This window comes from Kryptolebias marmoratus, linkage group LG9 (genome assembly GCF_001649575.2).
Source record: "Kryptolebias marmoratus isolate JLee-2015 linkage group LG9, ASM164957v2, whole genome shotgun sequence".
Taxonomy (NCBI): domain Eukaryota; kingdom Metazoa; phylum Chordata; class Actinopteri; order Cyprinodontiformes; family Rivulidae; genus Kryptolebias; species Kryptolebias marmoratus.
The window spans coordinates 16,513,750-16,537,671 of record NC_051438.1 but is presented as its reverse complement, the minus strand read 5'-3'; the positions used below and the strand labels follow the sequence as shown (position 1 = coordinate 16,537,671).

General features: G+C 43.1%; 3 protein-coding genes across 4 annotated transcripts; 1 reads left to right on the top strand and 2 right to left on the bottom strand.

Moving 5' to 3' along the window:
• Positions 1-140: 140 nt before the first annotated feature.
• Positions 141-13,116, top strand: si:ch211-203d1.3 (protein phosphatase Slingshot homolog). The gene is made up of 17 exons (XM_017427198.3): positions 141-311; positions 2,064-2,219; positions 3,495-3,532; positions 3,634-3,820; positions 5,479-5,594; positions 5,732-5,800; positions 6,532-6,597; positions 7,726-7,908; positions 7,994-8,087; positions 8,167-8,295; positions 8,548-8,594; positions 8,778-8,924; positions 9,593-9,793; positions 9,935-10,154; positions 10,238-10,336; positions 10,419-10,514; positions 12,214-13,116. The coding sequence occupies exons 2-17, from the start codon at positions 2,172-2,174 to the stop codon at positions 12,349-12,351; spliced, it is 1,878 nt and encodes a 625-aa protein (XP_017282687.1). The 5' UTR covers positions 141-311; positions 2,064-2,171; the 3' UTR covers positions 12,352-13,116.
• A 500-nt stretch (positions 13,117-13,616) lies between these two features.
• On the bottom strand, positions 13,617-15,146 carry mrpl18 (mitochondrial ribosomal protein L18). 2 transcript variants are annotated; one of them, XM_025008319.2, is made up of 5 exons: positions 15,040-15,146; positions 14,866-14,953; positions 14,580-14,757; positions 13,898-14,132; positions 13,617-13,808 (listed from the first exon to the last, which is right to left on the bottom strand). In XM_025008319.2, exons 2-5 carry the CDS (start codon positions 14,951-14,953, stop codon positions 13,731-13,733), a joined length of 579 nt encoding a protein of 192 aa, XP_024864087.1. In that variant the 5' UTR covers positions 15,040-15,146; the 3' UTR covers positions 13,617-13,730. The 2 variants fall into 2 exon arrangements, with proteins under 2 accessions (XP_024864087.1, XP_017282671.1); XM_017427182.3 differs by having other exon boundaries at positions 14,866-15,114.
• A 768-nt stretch (positions 15,147-15,914) lies between these two features.
• tcirg1b (T cell immune regulator 1, ATPase H+ transporting V0 subunit a3b) lies at positions 15,915-23,471 on the bottom strand. Its single transcript, XM_017427097.3, has 21 exons — positions 23,287-23,471; positions 22,220-22,460; positions 21,959-22,037; positions 21,701-21,849; positions 21,305-21,400; positions 21,154-21,212; positions 20,930-21,056; positions 20,772-20,854; positions 20,590-20,683; positions 20,220-20,432; positions 19,972-20,122; positions 19,742-19,881; positions 19,062-19,219; positions 18,880-18,970; positions 18,671-18,789; positions 18,317-18,530; positions 17,667-17,780; positions 17,501-17,587; positions 17,306-17,426; positions 16,985-17,156; positions 15,915-16,679 (listed from the first exon to the last, which is right to left on the bottom strand). The coding sequence occupies exons 2-21, from the start codon at positions 22,334-22,336 to the stop codon at positions 16,586-16,588; spliced, it is 2,478 nt and encodes an 825-aa protein (XP_017282586.1). The 5' UTR covers positions 22,337-22,460; positions 23,287-23,471; the 3' UTR covers positions 15,915-16,585.
• Positions 23,472-23,922: the final 451 nt, after the last annotated feature.

Below are 23,922 nucleotides of genomic sequence, written 5' to 3'. Positions count from 1 at the left end.
TGCACGATTCAAATAATGAACTGCGTTAAATATTATTTTTGACTTTGCCCGTGCGTGTGACGTCACCGCGCCTGCGTGCGACGTCACCGCCCCCCTGCGGCTGCTCCGGGCGGGCTCTCAAGCTCGCGCCTGTCCGTTTCTCTCTCTCTGCGTAAACTGCAGCCCCAGCGGTGGAGCAGCGGCAGCACAGCGGCAGCGGAGGGCCGCCAAGAGCCGTAAATGGTGAAGTCCTCTCCCTCGACAGCAGCAGAGGGCGGAATAAGGAGTTCTCGGTACGGAAGACGGACTCAGGAAACCGGAGCGGACGAAAGGTGAGGAAAATGGACTCGTTTGACACACATTCAGCCGCAAAAAAAAAAAAAAACTCAATCTGTTACTAGCTTCTGCATCCAAGTAGACCCCGACTGCAGTTTTGTCGCTTGAGCTGCAAAAAGCCGCGGGGGTTATTTTTAGCCCATTACTTAACACCAAAACACTCTTTTTTACGATGGCTGACCTGTTGGCAACGGGCAATTAGCATTTTGTGACCGTGAGGACCGAGCCGGAGCCGTATTGTGTGTAATAAAATGCAGGCGTTTTCTCAGTCAGACCCACAGCGACCTTAATGAGCTTTAACTGTGCTCCCTCTGCTCTGCATGTGTGTCTGACTGCAAAACGTCCCTGTAATCATACACCGGATTGTTTATGGTCGATATTTACTCGTGTTTTACCTGTGGCACAAGCCTCCTCCCTCCTTATCAATCTGCCACTACTCCTGACTCAAAAAAAAAGCTTCATGGTAAACTACAGTTTATCATACTTTAATTATATGGTGTTTTGCTTTAGGTCCTGTGGTTTTTTGCTTTTGTGTAATGATTGTTTTAGTTTCTGATTTGATAATGAGCCATCTGTGCCATCCCCTTATATGGGCAAAGTGACAAAACGTTATTCTGAAGGGGACATTTGTGTAAATGTGACATTTTTATAGATTTAATTGCTTGTAAGGAAACAAACAGTTGTTGCCACCTATTATTTCTCTGACTGATGTAGCAATCCCCACCTCCTCCACCCTCCAGCTGTTTCATGAAGTGAATGAAAACCTTTAAGGTATCACCAGTCAGGTTTTCTGCAGCTGAAAATTGTTGCACGAGGAAAAAAATGCAAAAATGAACCCAATACTGAACAGAAGATGAGTCTCTATATTGAGTATTTTCAGTGTTTTTTTAATAATGAAAGTGTACGTGGATAAACTCCACAATCAGTACTTTCTAACAAGACGTTACAAATAATCAATGCTTGAAAACATTTGTTCGTTCTTTATTTTTTGGTTTCAGGATCCCGTTGTTATAAAGGCTATCCTTAGTTCATTTATCTCTCGGGCGGTGGTCAGGGCTTTTTTTTTTGTGCAATCTGTGCCAACGCAACCTAAAATTATGATGAAACCACCCCCGTGCTTGATATTCAGGGACACGCTTTTTTAAATAAAACACAGATTTTTTTTTTTTTTGCTTGTGTAAGCATTTTGGTTTTGTCAGTCCAGTGAACCAGCGTCCAGAAATGCTTCTTCATTTGCAAAATGAAAAGGCTTCTTATATTCTCACGCTCGTTTTTATTTTATTTATGAGCTTTACTTCAGGGGAAAATGCAGCTGCTTGCTGGATTTATGGCTTCTGAGTGTTAAGACACATTTAGAGGATTTAAGATTGTGTATGAAACTGTAAAGTTTGCATCATCACACCTTACAGAGCTTTTTGCAATCAAGCCCTGATATTAACTTCTGTTAACCTTTTTAGAGCTTAAATGTCTTGAGGTATTGAAACTTTTGCATGACATTTCCCTCCGTTTTTAACCCAAAAAACTCAAAACGTTTAATGCACATGTTGCATGAAATAAAAAAAGAAGTTTAAATCTAACTTTAATGCACTGTGAATATAATCTCCCCCTCCATTCAGTTAAAGCATTACAGTAACAAAATACAATGTGGTGGGTGCAGTGTTTCACACAGAATGACTCCTCAAACCAAACATGTGAGGAAATTTATTTGCCGGCCGTAATCCAAGTCAAGTGTCACTTTATCGTTTCAGAAAATAAAAACTATCTCCAACGGCCCGCTGTTGGCTGTGGAACCTGCAGAACCTGTCTGGGCCCGCCAGAAACCGCTGGCTTAGTGGAGGAGAGACCTGCGCCGTGCAATGGCTCTGTTGACCTTGCACAGGATCCCGTCCATCTCCGCCGCTCCCGTGAGTCGAGCCGTGCCCGCGCCTCGTCCGGTTCTCCAGATACGAAGTTGTTTTTGTCACTGCAACAAAATTTGAAGAAAAAAAAAGAAAAACAGGACATTGCACAAGAGCTGTTTGTGCTGAGATCTTGTAAGGCCTGTGTGAAAAACAGAAGGCACTAAATGTGTCCTTTTGCAGATAACAGCACCACATTTGCCTGAAAAATAATGAGGCAGCTTTTTTTTTTTTAATCCACTGGTAGTTCTATGAAATATATCCTGATTTAGCCACCATTCATCCCAGCGAATCACTTTGTCTGTGTAGATGCTCATTGTTAGCTGTTAGCATCTAATCACATAAACTCTGTATCATTGGCCTCTGTCTCTCTTTTCTCCTCTTCTTTCATTCTGTCTCACTATGCCATAAAAAATGATTTAAAATTATGTTGAAGTTCTGGCTTTTCTCCTGTTTTCTTTTTTTCTTTTTTATCATGACTCACTTAACCATAAATGGCTCAGCTGTGGATCCAAGTTTCATTCTTTGCATATTTTGTCACAGAATCTAACCACCCGACTATCTTAACTTGTGTTTTCTCCTTCTTTTTTCTTTTCTTCTTTTTCAACCCCCTCATCGTTCCTCTCCTGGCTCCTGCCCACTTCTCTTAATTTTTTTTTTCTTCTCTTGACTCTGTCTGGACTTGTCAGTTGCGTAAAAGGTAATGTTACTGTCTCAAGTTTCTTTCCCTGTAAACCCTTACCGGTGTCGCCACTTCTTTCTCTCTTCTTTCTTTCCCTTCCACTCCTCCTTTGTGATAAGTTTCTCCTGTATTTGTCTCTTTTGTTCGTAAATCCGCTGCTTCTTTGTTTGGTTTACCCTCACCTTTAGCTTCCATTTTGCAGTATACGTCATCTCTGTTTGTCTTATCTAAACTGTGCTGCTTGTCACCCAAAGAGTTACTGAACATTTTTGTCCTGCCATATGCGTTTACACATTCAGCAACAACAACAAAAAAGTCATTACAAGCACTGCTTCCAGTGCTCCTTGGAAATTTATTACTTCCTTACAAGGTAGTCTTTAGAAAGTTGGAGTTATAATTGTTTGAGAGCATTAGAAACTGTTTTTACACAAATTTAAAAGTTTGCAGAACTTGTAAAGCAACAACTATAATTCTTCCATCCCTCAAAATGCACAAAAATGTTTGCAAAAAGTTGAATCAAACACATTACAAGCTGCATAATTGTCATTTTCTGGTTTTATTTTAAATATTTGCTTTTAAATTATTGTATCTTTTTGAAGGATGAAAGCCACCAAAGAAGAGGGAGACTTCAGAAAAGGTAAATGTTCATCCGTGTCACCTTTTCGAACTTGTGCAGCTACACGCTTAACAAAAATGGCAGCCAAAGCAGCACTCAGCTGGCTGGTCTCTGTTTTCCAGAGAGAGCTTCGCTCTCGTCAAAGGGGCGGCCGTTCTGCTGGAAGAGGGCGAAGGCGGGAGCTGCAGCCAGGACGGTTTATCCGCCGCGACTTCTTCGGAGAAGAAAGACATCGGCGCGTCGAACGCCCGGCACGGACACCTCCTCGCCATGTTTGAGCAGCTGAGACCAGAAGATACCATCAAGCTGGTGAGCACCTCGAGGCTGCGTGCATGTTGTAAATCAGATGAGTTCAACCTGAAAAAATGTTACGTGGAAAGGAGTTTGTTGAGCTTTTCCCATGCATGATCACACCTCCAGTGTAGATCACAGCAGGGATAAAACTGTGTCCAGCTGGTTGTAAATTGTGTTTTTCGACGTATCCAGTACACAGGAGATGATGGGTTTTGCAGCACATATTGCTCGTGTCTTTATACTGATGGAAAACAAAGAATTCAATTATTAGTTGCAAATTTGTGCATCTCTCTGCATTCTTCCAGTGGCAGCCTGTTGCCACTTTTCAGGCCCTCGAGCTAAAATTCAATTTTAACAAATTTTTCACGGAGATGCTTACTGATCTTGAGAGAAATGATGATGCTTGTCAGGCACAGAGGGGCTGAAATGAGGTTTCAAACTGAGAAAAATAGCCAAAAAAAAAAATCACATTTAAGAGCGGCTTTAAATAATGGAGCAATCTAGTCTCCTTTCCATTACAGGTTAATAATTTGATCATTTACAGGTCCATTTTGATATGTTTATATGCTTTTTATAAAAAAGAAATGTTTTTTTCATATTGTGCAGCTGCAGGGATCTCTTTGCTCTTTCTGTCAAAACGTCTAAGTTTTAGCTCCCTTCTCTATAAAAGCGCCCCCCTTTGTAAAGGCCCGTTTTTCCCTGATTGGTCGACTGTTGGGTCAAAAATCTGTGAGTACAAGAAAGCCGACGGTTTACTCAGCAGTTATGTAAGTGATATGATGCGTTGTGATAGGATGATGTTAAGTAAAGGGCTGAGAGCGGAGGCAACGAGTGAGGCTTTCAGGGAGTCCAGGAAATGAACACCTCCCATCTCTTCAGTGTGAAAGTTGAGCTTTCTGACTTTCACAGACACGGAAAGAAATGAAACACAAGAAGAAAGGATAAATCCTCTTTAAAGTCATCTGTTACTAAGCCAAATTTTTTTGCTGTAGTTGTAAAATCAGCAGATTTCGAATGGTCACTTAGCAGCTTTATGTATTTTTTGCTCTTCTAAATTATCAGAATTGCCAAACCTAATTTAATTGTGACTATTTTATGGTTTCTTGTACAGCAGTGGGTGGACTCAGACAGTCCTGTTATGGCTTGAGGCAGTCAAATGCCATTAAAAAAAATAATAATAAAAAAAAACTATACTAAAACTTTGTTCCATTTACTACAAATATCAAGTAATTATTCACAAAATTTATAAAAGTCTCTGTATTTGTTTATGACAGGGCTCATATAAGAGTCCACCAGTTTTAACATATAATCTGTAATTTCAGCTAAATACTTTAATTCGTTTGTTTGTTTGGAGAAGTGGTTATAGAAAACAAATGTTAAAACATCTGTTTTGTGTGTGACATGAATCTTAAAAAAACAGCACTTTGGTTGTTAGTTTGCTTCCTCTTTTAACATAATGTTCTCTTTCCTTATCTTGTTTTTTTTTTTTTCCAAGGGTGCCTAAAAAAAGCACAAAGCAGTTTACTGAGGGTGTACTGCATGCAACCCGACTAACTTATCAGCTACTTTCAGGCCTCGTGTTGCATTAAAAGCATGTTTACTCTACTGTCCTCACTATACGTCTCTTGTGCGTCCCTCTGTTCTCTGTCCCCTCTCTGTACTCTGGCATGCAGGCGGTGCAGCTGGAGTCGGTCAGCCCGGTCAGAGTCAGGTATCTGATCGTCGTCTCCACCACCAGCAGCAAACAAGAAAGCATTCTGCTCGGCATGGATTTCCCCAGCTCAGACAGGTGTGGGTAACCAAGATGATGGTGTTCTGTTTCACAAACAGTGCAGGAGTCTCCTCAGTTGGGGGGGGTTAACCATTTTCTGATTTATCTTTAATGCGTTTAAGATCCTCCTTACATGTCCTGTGTGTCTTTTGCAGCAATCAGTGCACCATTGGCCTGGTTCTGCCCATATGGAGCGACACACAAGTGTATCTGGACGGAGACGGGTGAGGGAGACTTAAAAGTTGGAAACAACAGACTGGACTGAAATCAGTGAGATGAAACGCAGAGTTTGTGAGACTTCGGCACAGCCTGTTGTCTGGGATTCCTTCCAGAGACAACCTGTTATTTATAGAGCTGAATCATTTGCTATAAATTACACATGCTCACTAAGTTGCACTCTTACGTAACCACGAAGCCGAAGCTTGTGTGTTTTTGTAGTGAAGTGAAAGTACAGGAGAGTGTAGCTGCTAAGCTGCTAAACATTTGAATTTTACTACTACGTGGTTGCAGTTGATTTAAACGTGTTGATTATAGCTCCATTACAGCTTTAATAACTGTGGGTTGCAGCCAGTCGGCTCCTCTTTGATTAAAATGGCGGCCAACGCTCAGATGGGGGCGATGCGAAGCAGAACTAAAGACATTTAAGCTGACATGGTGTGAGGACTGTGCTGTTTGTTGCCTGCTGTGTTTTTACTAATTTGCTCATAAAAGATGCTTTGATCAGTTGCCATGTCATATCAGCGTGCTCACCCCCATCAGGCCAGATCACACCTCTCTGTGTTAGATTTTATCTTTCTCACTGCCCTCACATGTGAATTTGTCACTTTATTATGTAGAATGAATACTAAATTACGCTGAAGATTTTCTCTGTACGTTCTGTAACCGACTACCATTTTGTCTAATAATATTTCTTATCAGAGTTTCCTGTCTTTTTTTTTTTTATCTCCCCCTGTAGTGGTTTTAGCGTGACGTCAGCAGAGGAAACCAGAATTTTTAAGCCAGTTTCCATGCAGACCATGTGGTGAGTGTCACTGAAACTACAGCAGGAAAAACAATAATTCTTGGGTGCTTTTTACACCTCCCAGCTTTTAACAACATGTCCTGATTTGGTTCCAGCCTCGAGCAGCTTACTGCATGTCGCTCCTCTTTATTTCCAACATGTCTGTCAATTTCTCACCAAGTCGGACCAAATTAGATCTCAGAAACTAAATAGAGAAGTTGCATTTTCTGTGAAGTGTGAACGCCGAGGGCAGAATGAGGTTGCAGAAGACGCTGAAAGTTTTAGAGCTAAAAGAAGCAGAACACGAGCTGAAAGCTCACTGTAGCATGAACAACCATCAGGTGCGCTGAAACAGATTTTTAAAAGAACAATGTTTTTGGAAGGAACTGACAAGATCTCAATGTATTTCTGTGGAGAAAATATTTGTCGATAAAGTTAAACGGAGTATAAAAGTTACAAAGCACCCATTTCCTAAACGAGAGCAACGTTTTCATATGACTAAAATAGCACTAAGTATGCAGAAGTAGTGCATTACAAAAAAAACAACAAGCAAACAATAGTGTCAATGCTGAATCAGCATTCACACAATAACTATTATAAAAGGAAATACAGTGAAGTTGAGCCATCATATAACTTTATAAAGTACGCTATGAGCAACTATATACTACTGGTACCAGTACTACACTCTAAACTACAGACATCTTTGGTCGTGTTTGCACAAAACATTAAAATGGGTCTAAAGGGGAAACAAAGTCTGTGATGAACCTGCTTTGTGTGAAAATTTATATGCATTCAACATCAGTTCTGCGTGGAGAGAGCTGATTGTTTATCTGCCATCGACCACAAAACTGCTACCTGTAGGCTCTATTATTATCCACAACCCAACCTGCAACGAAACGCCATTAGGTCACTTTAAAGGGCTTTATTGTTACCTGCACAGCTAGCCAACAGCCTCGTGGAAAAAAAAACGATAGCCAAAGCTACCAGGCTCAGTGGGGCGGGGGGTCGTTGTGCTTCACTAGTAGGACCTGAATCTTGGAGCGGATCACCAGAGATGAGGGCCTCTGTACAACCCTTAATGTTTTACTGTGTCCAGAAAGACATATTGACATTAAATTCTGTCTCTACCCCAATCCCCATTTGTTTAAGGTCCATCCTCCAGGTGCTGCATGGCTGCTGCGAGCGGGCCGTCAAATCGGCTGTGATCCCAGGCAATGGGCTGGAGTGGTCCCAGCACTACCTCGAGCACATCGAGTCCGACCGCCTCTGCCTGAACGAGTGGGAGGCCATGAATGACCTGGAGTCTGTCCGCAGGGACAGTAATGGACAGAAGTAAGGACCATTTCTTCTTCGGATGTTACAAGTCATAAAAAGCTTGGACTAAAGCTTCACTTTTCTTTTCTTGTACAAAAAAAAGCTCCGCAGACAGAGTTTCCAACGAAAGACTGATCAAAGAGCACCTGAGAGACATCATGAGGACAGAAGACCTGGACAACCTCACGTCTAAAATGGTAAAAGCCGTTCAGAAAAGTCGCATTTCCGATGAAAGTGAAATAGCTGATGGATCATTCTTTTTCTTTGCTGCTGCAGGTGCACTCCGCTCTGGAGACCAGGATACGGATTGAGCTGAGACCCTACAAGGAGTACATAGACAATGAGATCCTGGTGACCATGGCTCAGATGGACAAGCCCTCCAAAATATTTGATTATCTGTATCTGGTGAGTGTTTGTTCATCTTAAACTAACGAGCTCGGTTTTAAAACCAGAAAGAGAAGTCTTTTTCTCACGGAGGCCAGTAAATCGACGGAAGTGTGCTTTCACCAGGATGCTGTCATGTGACTGTAACTTCCCCTTTTGTGGGGGAATGTGTGTTGACAGTGATAGGGAAGACGGCCCTGCTGGCCTTTTTCTGCCTTGTCATTTCTGTCGCAGACTGAACCTATTTTTTATTTTTTTTTTGTATTGTTTCAGGGTTCCGAGTGGAACGCAGCTAACTTCGAGGAATTGCAGAAAAACAAGTCAGTCATTTTTGGTTTTCATTAGTTTTTTTGTTGCCTGCACATTTCCCTGCAGCTGTTTATTGTTATCCCTCTGTGTGCGGTTCATTGTTTCACGGCATGTAATTCAGAACTGCGAGCTGTGTTTTGCTGAGTCACTACACGGCTCTTGAGTCAGCCTCTTGTCTGGTTTATTTTTTTTAGCATCGGCTACATTCTGAATGTCACAAGGGAGATTGACAACTTTTTCCCCGAAGCCTTCACTTACAACAACGTCAGAGTGTACGACGTGGAGGCTACCGACCTGCTGTCCCACTGGTCGGACACATACAACTTTATCAACACGGCAAGGTAGATCTGAGACACCAAACACACCAGGAGATAAACCAGGGTGCACAGTTTTTTCATAAAACCATGTGTCAGTATTTCTCATATCAGTACTACATTTATTTGGACATATCTCCACCATGTGGACAGCAGTAAAGAATATCAGGCACCATCTATTATTACCACATAAATTAAATGTTGCATACATCAGCACCACATCTAAATGAGAACTTTATTAGATCATCAGAAAGGTGAGTTTCTCTGGATCAGTGTAATCTCTTGATCAGGTTAGATCATGAGAAAGGCCCTGAGGGTTGAAACAGTGATTCATTAAAGTCTTAAATTACGAAGCTGCACTGTGTGACACTTCTGAAAGTTTTTTTTAGATCTCCTTCCAGTGATCAGCATCTCAAAGAAGTCTTCAGTGTTCTGTACTCACCGTTCTAAGTATCCAAATGACTCAAAGTCTGATTTCCTTTTGAGTTGTTGCTCTGTCTGCGTGTCTGCAAATGCAGACTGATTCAAACAACAACAATCAAACAGAAAAAGACAGCTTCTGCTTTTTTCTTCTTTTTTTTTTTTTTTACTTTTAAAAGAGAAACTCTGAGAAGAGACCAAAATAATCTTTGACAGGGAATCGAATTCGCAAATCTGACACAAGTTTTGTGCAAACCCCTCTTTGTTTGTCACAGAAAAAGTGGTCAGGCGGTGTTGGTGCACTGTAAGATGGGAGTGTCTCGATCTGCGTCCACGGTGATCGCCTACGCTATGAAGCAGCAGCGCTGGACCCTGGACGTGGCGCTGGCCTACGTCAGGGATCGCCGCTCCATCGTCAAGCCCAACGAGGGCTTCATGAAGCAGCTGCAGACCTACAGCGGCATCCTGAACGCCAGGTCGGACCTCTTGCTGTGTGAAGAGTGCTGTTCCTAAATATCACACACAGTCAGCCGTTTCGTGTGTGTGTGTGGGTGTGTGTGTGTGTTTAAGTCTTTAACCTTTTAAGATTTGTGATGACTGTTGATCCATCTTTGCAGTCAGCAGCGTCACAGCATGCTCTGGAAGCGAAAGTCGAGAGACCAAAGGCAAAAATCGGTGCAAAACGAAAAGGGGGGCGACGAGGACCTGCTACAGAAGGGAGGCGAGGGAGAGGAAGACGAGGGAGTTGATGAAGACGAGGACGATGACGAAGAGAGTCCAGATGAAAAAGATTCAGGCAGTCTGGAAGACACAAATGATTCTGACGCAGACCACGATGTAATTATTTTATCAGCAGAACGTGAATAATGTTTTTAATTTTTCTGACAAGTTGAACTGTTAACGGTCTCAATCGCACCCAGGTGTTTGAAGAACCGGGTCTGATGTCGGACTCCATCGAGCCTCCGGAACAAACAGGATCAGCGGTCAGCCCCATCATCACTATAAATGAGCCAGAAAAGGCAAGCAGGCTGCCTCAACACACACACACGCTTCATCTGAAACCATTATTATTTTTTAATTACGTGTCTCTTTACTCTGAAGGTTGTTCCGAGTCTGAATCGCAGCGGCAGGATGAACCTCTTCTCCCTCATGCAGTCCATTAGTGAACTAGATGACGATGATAAGGGGCTCGAACAGGTAAACAAAGCTTTGGTTTCATCCTCTTTTCAGTTTAACTTTGCACAGAAAGGCTGATTCAGAAGTAAAGGAGGTTTAGAGAAGTGCCTTGGTAAAGGAAGAGCTTGTTTTTCCACTTTAAGATTTCAGGAAATCAGCATTTTTAGAAATGTTTGCAATTCAAGAACTCCAGATTCAGTGAGTGATTCAGCATCTGCATGAATGTGACAAAGGAAAATGCCACAACTTTGTTTTATAGTTTGATGAGGTCAAATATGCACACCTCTATGTAAAACAGGGTCTGAAAAACAAACTTGCAAAACTAGATTTTGAATGTTCTTCAGGACTCAGTTTAAAAAGCTAAACAGAAGGTTCGCACACTGCCTGTCAGCACACCGCATCGAGGAATAAAACTAACCTGTGTTCAAAGTGTTAGACATCACGTTAATGAAAATGGTCAGGGTCACAGCTTTGGACACAGGTGGACAGCAGATTTTTTTTTTCCAGGAGGCTGTTTAGACTTTGTTGATGAGATCGAAGGAGCACGAGTTGAACTGAAACATGGGACGGTGTACAGACAGCACAGCATCACATCACTGTCAAATATACACACAGAAAAGGACTTTAATTGAAGCCTACATTTGTTGCATTTTTAAGGATTGTTGGATGCTTGGTATTAATTTTCTTTCAGATGTATACGTACCTCAGATGTCTGTTTCAGGGCTTGTTTTGCTTTCTTTCCTTTTTTTGAACGAGTTAACATAGGTACCATGCTTTGTCAAGATACTTCACTTTTAGCAGATTAAACAGCACCTGTGCACTAATATTATTGACAGGTAATTAGGGCATCACCTCTTGGATTAAAACAATTCAATATTTAGCCTTTTATTTATTTATTTATTCAATTGAGACATCAGCTTTCATTTATGTTTGTCAAGCAACCTTTGTCCTTTAAAACTTAGGAGGGCCGGATCGAGACAGCTCACGGCCTGTTTCTGGCCCTCGGGCCTTATTTTGCCCACGTGTGACTCATTTAAAGTTCAGGATTTCTGATATGATTCAGCTGTTCCTAATTACTCTTGCTTGACATTTCTTCAGGCACACATTATGAACACAAAGTATGTTTAAAAAGTGCATTTAATTATTATTATTATGGTTTGGTCGCTCAGCAGTATTATGTATTAAGGTTAGCTTTATATGGAGAGCAGATAAATTAATTCTTGACTGAATGAAGCATCACAGAGGGCTCATTTTGGATGTGCTGTGAGGGCGATGGAGTCAAATCTATGTGCAGTATTTGCAACTTGAAAAAGCAAGACGCTCAGTTCTTGGGGGGAGCTTTTTGTTCCACGTGTTCAATACAAGAAGGAGGGTCGTTTCAAACCAGTTCTCGTTGTTTAGAGTGACTGTTTTAATTTGATGTAGAAAGGAAGGAGGGGTGTTTGCTTCCAGGATCACAATACCTCCATTCATTGAGCACAATGGTCACTGTAAGGTTTGACAGCTATAAAAATTAGGTTAAAGCTGAGCACTTTATGGGAGATTTGGGACCAGTGTGTCATTAAAGGAAGGAATCTCATCCCATCCCTTGACTCGAGCTGCAGATGCACCGAAGCCTTTCAGACTTCTGTGTTTCTCTCATTTTACAGATTTTTAGCGTGCGTGCCGTCCTCCATGCGTGCTCATCACTAACTTTGCTGATAAATTATTCTTTTCGAAGATGCCTGGCAGCCCGAGACGCTCTCCAGGACAGCGTAGACGCAGCCAGGCGCGACGGGGACTGACCCACCAAAAAGCCTGCGTGGACGTCTCCCCAGAACCGCGCTGCCTGCCGGACGCCGGGGCGAGCGAGCACTGAAGTGAACAAGGAGACGGACAAGCAGGGGGGGTGGGGGACCCGTGGAGGAAGACCCGGGTAGTAAAGTCCTGAAGGCGAAGAAACCTGAAGGACGCGCGCCAAGGCTTTTATACACTCATATTGAAGTTGTAATTTACGTCTTGCTGGTCTGTCATTGCACATCTCATTTTAACTAATAATTCATTCCTCTGAGGGTTTGGCTGCAGTGTTGCTGTGCCGGTGAAAGACAGGACGTCTAACAGCTGACAAGGCTGTTTAAGTTTTTGTATTACTGTTAAGTATTTTAAAGGATATTCTGCCACAAACCAATAATAAATCCCATCAGCTCTCCCTCCCAGCTCCTCCTGAGATCTATGCAAAAAACTGCTGTCTTTCCTTGGTCAACGCCAGGCTTTAAACTGCCGCTGCGTTTATTTCCAAAAGTCTTTTTGTCGTCAGATGGGAGGATTTTACTTTGTCTAAGCTGTGCGTTACGGACCACGTCAGGCCAGTTTTATGGCGCTTGTCTAAATGCCAAACTGTTTTTCTATGTGCCAATGAATCTATTTAAGTCTGTACCATGTCCACACGTTAAGAACCATTTTATTTTTGATTTAACACCAGGACTGCATGAGTGCCTTCAACCTGAGAATGAAGTACAACTGGTGTTTTGATTTTTTTTACTCTGAGGTGGTGGTCATTTATTGCATTTCTTTTTGTACTGCTTCATACATCCCAAATTTCCTGCATATCTAGCTATCAAAATATAAAAGCTGGTGAACTGGGTGCATGTTTTGGTGTTTTATCAACCAGTCCGTGTTCGCGAACTCTTCAGGGTTTTCACGTGTATTTATATGGACTTTAAACAGGTTAATTATTCAGGCTACGTCAGATGCTGATGTGGAATATTTCATGCTGGTGTTATTTTTTTTTTGTTAATCGAAACCAAGCTAAAGCTGCACTCATTTAACCCACATGCCCATCGTTAAAAGCATTTACACGCACTTTATAATCCCACAGCGCTCCCTGAGGCAACTGTGCACTGTACTGTGATTGATAGGATCAATAATTCGGTTCCTTTTTTTTATTTTTCGATCAACATTCATATCTACTGTAGTGGTTAGCTGTTTACTGTCTCCATCTCACTCTAGTTTACAAAACAATTAGAGTGAAAAATAAATGATCATATGCCAACAATTTGGTCTTTCTCGTCTTAATTACACTCCAGAGCAGCACAAGAAGGTTCAGAAACACTTTTATCCATAAGAAACAAACTGCAAAACTTCCTCATTTATATTGCTGTTTATTGTCGTATTGGTAGCCTAAATATATGTACAGTAATAAGTGACAAAAACAGAAATATAGAGGATATTTATCAAAACAACTGATGTGACGCAGATTCATGTCCCAATATATTTCCTTCTGGGTTCGCTGAGAATGATTCCTCCCTCTTTCATGGCAGTTCTGAAAGCCTGAACCTACGAGACAAAACGAAAAACAGGCAATAACTTAATTACAGAACAATTACACCAAAGTTCAGCCAGCAGTCCCAGCTGCGTGAACTCACAGCGTCGGAGCGGTACGTCCAGGGAATGGCCCTGTACACCATCCGGGTGATGCCAGCCTGCTGGCATCGGAGCGCCAGCACCTCGCCCACGGCCTGACTTGCTGCCACCGAGTTCGTGGAGGCCAGTTCCCTCTTCAGCGCCCACTCTTTGGTTGAACAAGTGAGCACGGGAACAGGGGAGCCGCTGGAGAACACCTCCGCCGTGACGTGGTGTTGGCTGCGAGAGAACATCAGCCTGAAGGGAGGAAACGATGCAGAGCGTTAGAAACAAAAGGAGACAGTGTGACGACTTTAAATGTGTTTGCTGACAAAATAAATCATCCTACAACCAGTAGTGGATTATACAATCACTTAATATGGTATTTAATTAGTCATTTTCTTTAATATTAAGCTATGAAACTATTCCATGAGTTTTTAAAAACCCATCAATAACTTTAAAACATTTAACTAATCTGTAGTTTCCTTCAGATTTTATAAAGCAGTGAGAAGCAGTTTTATTGCAGATATAATCTGTCATTTCTCCTGCAACTATGACTTTTTCCACCCTCAGTCTCCTGGAGAGATTATCTTGTAGTTCATTTAAAATCCTGCCCTAAATTGAAATGAGCAGTCAGAGTAATGGATGCACATTTAATCCAGGTAAATATCTGAGGGGACAAGGCTACGGGTGTTTGACCCGGACCTGTGGTAGAACTGCTGGTGAGGCCATGTCGTCTTCCAGCCCCGGTCCTTCACAGCCAGAGCCATCTGCTCCAGGTTCCGGGGGTTCCTGTTCACGAAGCTCGGACTGACGGCGTCGCTTTCCGCCGCGGCGGGCTCCGGCTGAGCTGCCGCCTGGCTCATACACCGAGCTGGGGCTCCTTCATTAAACACAGACCGGTCGGTTAGCAATTCTTAACCAATAAAATAAAATAACATTTACTGTCCGAGTTTAAGCTGTGTCGTTAAATAAAGTCATCTTCCCTTACCCGTCTGCCCCGATGCCACAAGGGGACGACATCGCTGAATTTGACCGAACAACAGCCGAACACTGCGGCTAATTTCGTTCAGAGCCATCTTCACGTCAGAAGGAAAATAAAGTCCGGTATGTTTGTCACCATCTGACGAGGCTTTGTTGCCTCAAATGCTATAGAAATACTCGCCTGGTGCAGATTCACACGACGTCCTCCATCTTTGACATTCCTACAATATCCGGTTCACTTGGTGCACCCTGAAAAGAAGTCCGGAGAGAAACAGACACGTCTTTTATTGGTCTTCCCTAAAGAGAAAGACGCTCGGCAGGACAAATCTTCAAATGATGAGAAAAAAAACTGAATATGTAAAGTAAATAAATAAGCATTATTAGTACTTGTAAACTACAACTTCCGTTTTGTACTTTGGCCATTTGTAGGGCACACACGGACAAATTATGGATCAGGCAGGGGCCATTTGACAATTTTCACTTGGCCCTTGACGCTATCAAATGTGGGGGAAATAAAACTCAAAATAAGAAAGTAACAACAAATAAGTTACTGATTAGTCTTTAGACAACTGAAAGTAGAGTTTTAAATAAAGATAAATGTCTACATCTAAAAGCATTCATATTTCAAGATGTTACCCAGGATGTTACCTTTTCCCCCAAAATATGATTGAATTGGAAGTTCTTTTGTTCAGACATGTAAATATAGTAATTTGTTTACCTTTTTAAAGAAGAACAGCTGATAGATATTTCACATCAAGACCAGATGATACCTAAGACTGAAGTCAACATCTGAAACATGTAAAAGGTAAAAATAATACTCCTATACTACATATCTAAAATGTCTGAATAAAAGAAGCTGAAAATCAATATTATAAACTTATTATAAGGGGGGGTCTGCTAACACAGCTGTCTTGAAAAATATTTTCTGTAGTTTAATTTTTTGGCTCTTTGAATGCTTTGAATTGGTGCCGACAACCAAACATTTTTGTCAATAAATTACTTCACACAACAAGACTCAAAGAACATTTTATTTTATTTCAAATTTGATCAAATTTAAAGCATTAAGTGGCAAAAAAAAAAAAAAAAAAAAAATACCTGGAGGTTTTGACAAAATAGTGGCACAATGACAGTAGTTGAAATTTTGTTCAAAAATGCACAAAGCATAAACAAATTATTCTAATAAGGCACTAATAAAACATCAAACTACAAATAAATACCTACAGTGTGGTATGTTTGGAAGACATTAAAATGAGGGGATAAAGTCTTTGGCTTAGAGAAATTATTTAGATTGTTCCTATATTAATAAACAATCCTACAAGGTGAGTTTAACATTCACTAAGTCAACAGTCTTATTCCCTTAAACACCAAAATAGACCCATTATTAGGAGGCGCCTTCCCTTTTTTTTATAATTTGTCTATAACTAGTGTTTATACAGTAAAAATTAGACATTTACCAAATACTTTTTGATATTCGGAAAAAGCATTTAGAAATCAATACATAATAGAGTAAAAAATTAGAAAGGGGTTACAAAATTAGCATTTCTCTTACGATGTCATCATTTAGCAAAAAAAGGGACTCGTTTTCATTCTAGTGATGCAAAAATAACAGTCTGTATCGTCCGTCGTGATTACTGTGCAAGTTAACTGAACCATTTCATGGTCGACAGGCTTTTAGGATTGACATAAATACACGGGTTAATTTAACTGCTTGGCAACAATTCGGCCAATCATATAGCAGCAGGGGCGCCGATCAGAGACGCGAAGGAGAAAGGGCTGAGTTTGTAGCCCATTCCACTGTAGAACTTGTTCTGAAACTCCACCCTGTGGAAGAGACAAATAAAGTTAAGCTTCAAGTATAAAAAAAATCAAACTTTCAGAAGTCATATCTGTCCACCTTATTCTGCAGTGGGCATGAAGAGGAGTGTAGAGTTCCCAAAATAATACTTATTTAATGCATTTAATTATATTTTATAATTAACTGTCTATAATTGAGTTTTTTAACAACTTCAGATTTTAGATAAAGTAACAGGGCAACCTGCATGTGAACCTTCTTTTGTAAAACAGGTTGAACCACCTGCATAAACCTTGAAAAACAACATTTTTTAACGTATTTTTTCCGTCCTTACCAGTGCAGACGGAGCGCGTGCAGGAAAGCCGAGAGTCCCTCCATCACCAGGAGGATGGAGACGGTCAGCAAGGCGAAGAAGAAGAAAATCGCTACGAGCACCACGGAGCCCACGTAGTCATGCCACTTCAGGGCCAGACGCATGACCATCACCCACAGCACCTCCGAGAGCTCTGCGCAGACACAAATGACTCAGCTGGGAACGAAATTCAACCTCATGAGTGCATGAATCACTGAATTAGAGCGTTTGGTTTGAGAGAGGAAGTTTTTTGTGTGCAGCATGTGAGGATGAGGTTACGCATGTGTGTGTGTCGGCACTGACGTGCATGAGCCAAACTGAGGGCCCAGAGTCGCAGATAGGAGGCGGTGTTGGAGATGCAGCCCAGGCAGTACTCTATGGTGTGGATGGCCTGGTGCATGAACACGTCTGCGGCGTCAAACTCCTGCAGGCAGCGCAGTTCGGAGCGTTAAACGAGAAACACGAGCGCAACGAAGCTCAGTGAATTCCGGGTTTTACCTCTTCTTCCGCCGCTCTTCCCTCCACGTCCCCCTGACTGGTGTTTACGGAGCCGTCTTCGCCCACCAGCGGACGCCTCTCTTCATCCTGATGTCACCGAGAGTTAGGAGAGGAATGCACCTCACGGCACGTGTAAAAAGATAAGGTCGCTTAGACGCAGACTTACTGCGGGAAGCCGCCTTCTCATCTTGTGTGACACGTATTCGCATGTCGGCTTCCCCAGCAGGAGGACAGGGACTGAACACAGGGCGAGCACAACCAGGACCTTCTGCACCACGAGCTACGTGACGTGGAAAAGAAAATAAAAAAACGTGCAGAACAACAACAACGCTGTTTTTGCGAGCAACCTGCCCAAATAGCACAAGTGCAAAACGATTATCTTACAGACATTTTTAAACTGGAGAACATTACATTAAACATGGAGCAACAACTGCAGCATTGTGGCTTGTAAAGGATGTGAAAGCGCCGGTTGTTATGACTGAAAACTATATTATTGTGTTCATGTGCTTGTAATAAACATGGCATCTGAGGTTTAATCTGCTTAAGAACATGACGTCAGCAGAAAGAAAAGTCAAGCACGAAAAAAAGGGTCAATTGAAGTAATTGTGCTTACAAAATCTTAAATATTATTGATAATAATGACACTTCTACCTCTGAAATACCATCATTTCACCTATTAACATGACCAAATATAATACTCAACCTGCATCTTTACAGAGACTTTAGCATCTTATTAAGAACCTAAAAGTGACTTTCACGGAGGCAGGAACAATGAATGCACGTGTGTGTGTGTTCTTTTTCTGTACGAACACACACCTGACCGTGATACAGCTGTGGGTTCTCTGGATTGTCTGTGAACAGGAACATGTCTATGAAGTGGATCAGTATACTGGGAGCCATTATGGACTTTGCAGGAGTGTAGGCGATCCATTTGAAGACCACCATGAACACCAGGTAGCCGAACAGACACAGCATGAAGAACAGCTCTGGGATCAGCACAAAAAATATGCTGGTGAACTTTCGAAAGTGCCTGCAGAAACACAAGAGTGTGACGATTATCCCGCAGGAAGCGACGAGGTGTGATGGCGACAAAGTTAAACAGCGGAGGTGGTGTAGGGAAACACAAAAAAAGTAAATAAAATAAACTAAAATGAAAACTTGGTCACTGACCAGTAGTTGAAGAACGACAGACAGACTCCAAACGTCATGTGAATGACACCGATAATGACTGACATCTTCATCTTGTACGAGTTTAGGAAGGTTAGCTTGTTGTTGGCCATGCCCCAAACCTAAAACCAGCAGAAGCACAACAGGCAGAATGAGAACGGGTTCGGCTCTGTTCGTTTCTGACTGAAAGGGGATCAGTGCGATGGCCGTACGGGGTCAATTCCAAACGGATAGGGGCTGGTAAAAACTCCCGTCACGTTCGGATCCATGGTTAGAAACGGGCTCCCTTTCAGCACCTCTGAGCTTAAACAGATAACAAAAGCGTTAGAAGGAAACCAAACAAAAAAATGAAAGTGTAAATCATTCCCATCACGACCGCCCGAGCCGTTCTTACTTCCAGATGTTGTTGTCAAACATGGGCTGGACGTGCCACGCCGAGCTGAAGGTGGTGAGGCTTCTGCTGAAGCACTCGTTGTAAATAGCCCCCGTGTAGATGGAGAACAGGCCCATCAGAAGAATCACGTATCTTCCTCCAAACATCATCTTCCAGATCTGAAACGCAGAGAAACGACAACCATTTTACTCTCCAATGTGTTTCAGCGCTTCTGAAGGATTCCCTCTTTAATAAAAACAGCATTAAGGAGCTCCCACTCCTTCACATGGGAAATGTTTTTCATATCAGACTGATTTAATGGGAATTATCATCAGGGGAGAGCATAAACACAACAAATCAAAGATAAATCCCGTTTAGACTCAATTAGATCTTATCCAGACAGCAGCTGAGGAGGAGGGAGGCTGTGTGCTGAGGGAACCGGAGTCAAATTAAAACGATAAACATGTCTGTACTGCTGCGCTTTGATGCTTCTTTAAAGTTCAAAATAAAGTGGCATACTTTTTAAACTAGTTTTTCTTCATATATTGCTTTATATTTTTTTGATTAACAAGCTTAACTGCACAGAGAAGTAAGCTAAATTAGGCTTCAACATAAAAAAATGGCTTAGAATAGTGAGATGCAACGTTGTTTAACTGCGACTATAGAGAAAAGTATAAGGATGTCATCGTGGTTAAAACTACCTCGTTTGTGTTGTTCTTGAGTTTGGGGTCATTCTGCTCAAGCACCATCCAGAGGGCAGCCAGAAACATCAGCAAACCGTGACCCACGTCGCCGAACATCACCGCGAACAGGAAGGGGAACGTAATTATGGTGTACACGGCTGCAGAGGCGGAGAGAGAAAAAGGGTCAACGGATCATCTGACACAAAACTGAGCCGCCCTTCGGGCTCCATCCAGTTATGGGGACGTACCGGGGTTGACCTCCCGGTAGGTGGCCACTCCGTAAGCATCCACAATGTTCTGGAAACCTGCTGTGAAGGAGTTGAGGGGAAACAGCGTGGGCGGAGGGGTGGAGGAGGGCAGGCGGTTGTAGAAAGAGTCGACGCCGCTGCCGCTCTTCCTCTGAGGACGAAGAAAGAAACGCAGCATTACTCATCGACGTTAAACCCACCCCTGACCTACAGCTGCTGCTGCTGCTGCTGCTGCAGCGTCCTCTCACCCCTCCTTCTCTGAGGGCGCTCTGCAGCTCAGGCAGCTTGGTGCTGGGGCACCAGGCCTCGGCGATCAGGCACTTGTCCGTCACGGAGGGACTGCAGAGATTCAGGACCATCTGGATGGCCTTGCACTTCTGGACCTTCACCTTCCACTCGGGCAAGACGGCCACAGCTTGAGCCAGCAGCTGCTGCAGGAATGTTTCGGTCTGGTTCAACACCTGAAACGCAGAAGAGGAAAGTGAAAGGAGAGTTTTGTAAGGTTCTGCTTTTTGCAGAGTTTCTGTGGTATTTTCAGACTGTACAAACACGATAAAAAAAGGCAGATGGTCGTGTCAAAGTAGCAAGAAAGTGGAGCTGTGCATTTATTCCCCTTACAGAATTGATGTCTTCGATTCTGCCTTGAAGCCCCTTCAGAATTTCCTCTCTCTCTGCAGTGCTCTCGGGGTATACGAATGTCTGTGTGTGGAAGCTGTTAGGAGGAAAAGCATTTGTCTCGTTAGAAGCGAGTGCACAAACCTACAATAAAAAAAATCTAACAGGCGCACAGATTTCCCTACCAGTCGCATATCTTCTTAACTTTCTGTCCAATTTGATCTCCCCAGAAGGAAATAAGGAACACGGTCCACTGCACCATTTCCCCCTGAAAACAAAAAACAGATGAGGCAGGAAAGCGGAAACTTGTGACAAATCAGAGCTCGTCTTCTCAAGTTTCTACCGTGTCCGGGTGCACGAGTGGTTCCCCCATCTCTCTGAAGTCCACGATGATATAGCCGCGGCACGCTCGCCACAGCAAGCGTTCAAACGACGGGACCTTCCAAGGATGGACCACTCCTGCTACAAAACTGAGAAAGAGGAGAGGCACGGGGGGGGGGGACTGTGCTTAAAGTGGAGGGGAACGGAGGAGAACTGTAAAGGGAATTTCTGAAAAATGAGAACTACCTGAGGCGGATGTCTTGGTTGTCAAACAGGCCGCGGTTTTCCAGACCAGGTGGCGGTGCCTGTGGGAACAAAGGTGGGGAAACTGCCGTCAGTTCGTGTTCTCCTCAGCCCCTCGGCTGTGATCCAGAACCGGCTGCAGACCGGTGATCACCTGCACGGCTGTGAGAGAGTGCGTCCTGGTGAGAACTCCTCGGTACTGATGGAGCTGGTTGAGCTGAGCGCGAAGGCTGTCTCTGTTCCTGGACACCTGGGAGACGAAAAAACAAAAAAACACAAACAAATTAAAGGCCTTTCGTGCCAGAGCTTTACACCAAGATCATCTTATGTTGAGAAACCTTAAAGATAAGCACAATCTCCTGCAGTATCGCAAGAAGTCAAGCTCCAAGTCTGTGCTGAGAATGACTCTCAGGAACTACCACTAACGGTGGCAACATTATTGCCCGCCTTTCTCTGGCGGGTGATAACAAGTGACCTTCTTTGCCGTTGCCGCGGTGCTCAGCAGGCAGATCAGAAGTTCTGGTTTATTACGGCCGCTTTTGTCTTTCACCTCTTTGAGCTCCCTCGCCAGCCTCTCGCTCTCCTCCTCTATAGCGATGAGCTCGCGTTGCTGCGGCGCCGGAGGCATCGGGGTCGGAAGCGGGAGGGGACCCCGCATCGGCGGAGACAGGGAGCGACCGATCTCCTGCTCCAGGAAGTCTGAAGGTCAGAGAGGGCAGAGATGAGAAAGCAGAACAAGACCAAAAAAAAAAAAAAAAAAAAAAGGATGAATGGACATGCACATGGGGAAGAATGAGTCAGTGCTTACTAAAAGTCTTCTCGAGCTCCTCGCACCGCCTGACCTCGCCAACGAACTTCCTTTGGAAGGCATTCACGTTAGGATTTAACTGAAAGGTCGGGGGGGAAAAGGAGGGACGAATAGGAGCAGAAGAGACCTTAATTCTTGTGATGTTAAGAAGTGTTCAAAACTGGCATTGTGAGCCAAGAAGGCATGACAACAAAGTTACAAAACCAATCAATTACTAGCTGGTCAGCCCGAGAGGAACGTCGAGCCTCCAGATCCACTCACGTCTCTGAACTCCACCAGGCCCAGCTCCCCCAGCTCGCTGACACAGTTGTAGGCCGAGCCGGACTGGAGGAAGAGCTGCACCAGGCACACCTCCTCGCTTCGAAACATGGAGCCCATGTCCGCCCCGGGAGACGAGCCCAGACGAGCAGGTTCGCCTGTTAAAAGATCACTGCTCGACGCAGCGGAGGGGCCCCGAATTCACGGAGGACGAGAAACGCCTCAGACTGCAGAGGTTCGTGAGCTGAAGCGAGAAAAGAAAAGAAAAAAAAAAAAAAAGAGGAAGCGTTCCATCTTCCCGTCAGTGATCATCAGCTGGAATTTCCATTGTTTCACATTCATGTTTCATCTTTTCTTTCTATTAGTATTTTAACAAACGAAACACTTCCCCCCTCTATTAATGCAACTTAAATTCTCCAATAATCCCTACAGAAACAGGTAAAAGAAGAATAAAATATCCAGATTTAGTGCTAATTTCCAGGTTCTTGGTGTCTTTGTGGTAAAACTAATCCAGCTGGGGACAAAAACTGAAATAAATCCCACTTTTATGAAGTTTGCTGTCATTCTGTGAGTAAGTATTTGCTGTTTTAGCTGGTTTTGGCAGCATTCTGTAGCCTGTGATTGAATCACAGTCAGACTGGCCTCAGTAATGGAAATCATCTGACAGAAACCCAATAAACAGGCAGCTCTGTGTGTGAAGAGATAAAGTGGTTCAGGTCTGGAGAAGTCCAGTAAATAGTCTGTAACATGCAAGAGATCTAGGGAGGAAAAGCTGCGTTTTCCTGTAGGAATATTGACTTTATTATCACCTGAATAAGTTCATTATTCAGATTTTTTGTCAGAACTGGCGCACAGTTTCGATTTCAGTGAACAACAAGTCAAAGAAACGACCATGAAAGCAAATAAAAAGTGCAGATAATAAACTTCTACTTTAGATATATTGGTGCGAGCCGAATTAGAAGCAGAAGTGTAAGCATTTTGCATGCCCTGACAATAAACAGAGGAGGTGGAAAAGCAGATATGAGAGCAAACAATTAGCACCGAACCGAGCCGAGCAGCGGATGTCTCACCTGCCTGCGGCCGGAAAGCCCCTTCAGCTCGGGCGGGTTCTGCCTGCGGCTGTCCGGCCCGGTTCCGTCTCAAACCGGGACAAAGAGAAGACGTTCCTGCGGGCTTACAGACAACTTATGTTCTCCGTTTACCCATTTCCCTGTTCACCAGGGTCACGTTCCTGCGGACGCACGTGACGCGACGGTTGACGTTCCACGCTCATCTGGCCGCGAGGGGGCAGTATTTCCACGTTTTTGTTTTTTTTGTTCTTTTAAAAGGAAGCAATATATGGGGCGCCGTTTGTAAACGAGCTTGTGCTCAAAATTCATGCCTAAATTTTGTCACATTTAGCTTCAAACACTGTTTAAAAATGTAGTGTGGATTTTCTGATGTCACTTTTTATAACATTTAGCTAGTTAAATGTAATTGTTACAGCTACATGCTAAATATAAATCTAAATCCTAAATGTTATATCTAAATGTTAAATGTTAAATCTAAATCCTAAATGCCGCCTAAAAATGTTGTAAAAATACAACATTTTTAGGCGAGAATGTGGCTTTGAAAGTCTCAAATATCTGCTCGGTTCATCAGTACATGACCTTATTACAAAATTGTTTTGACACTTTCGGACATGCCTGCTCCGCTCGCCAGCTGTC

Excerpts from the sequence above, each read along its gene's own strand:
- si:ch211-203d1.3 (XM_017427198.3), top strand. The coding sequence starts at position 2,172 with ATGGCTCTGTTGACCTTGCACAGGATCCCGTCCATCTCCGCCGCTCCC. Across the intron at positions 6,598-7,725 it reads GTTTCCATGCAGACCATGTG|GTCCATCCTCCAGGTGCTGC; the intron begins GTGAGTGTCACT and ends CATTTGTTTAAG. Across the intron at positions 8,925-9,592 it reads AACTTTATCAACACGGCAAG|AAAAAGTGGTCAGGCGGTGT; the intron begins GTAGATCTGAGA and ends TGTTTGTCACAG.
- mrpl18 (XM_025008319.2), bottom strand. The coding sequence starts at position 14,953 with ATGGCTCTGAACGAAATTAGCCGCAGTGTTCGGCTGTTGTTCGGTCAA. Across the intron at positions 14,758-14,865 it reads TGTGGCATCGGGGCAGACGG|GAGCCCCAGCTCGGTGTATG; the intron begins GTAAGGGAAGAT and ends TGTTTAATGAAG. Across the intron at positions 13,809-13,897 it reads GGACGTACCGCTCCGACGCT|GTTCAGGCTTTCAGAACTGC; the intron begins GTGAGTTCACGC and ends TTTGTCTCGTAG.
- tcirg1b (XM_017427097.3), bottom strand. The coding sequence starts at position 22,336 with ATGGGCTCCATGTTTCGAAGCGAGGAGGTGTGCCTGGTGCAGCTCTTC. Across the intron at positions 22,038-22,219 it reads GCCTGGTGGAGTTCAGAGAC|TTAAATCCTAACGTGAATGC; the intron begins GTGAGTGGATCT and ends CCGACCTTTCAG. Across the intron at positions 20,433-20,589 it reads GAATCGAAGACATCAATTCT|GTGTTGAACCAGACCGAAAC; the intron begins GTAAGGGGAATA and ends TCTGCGTTTCAG.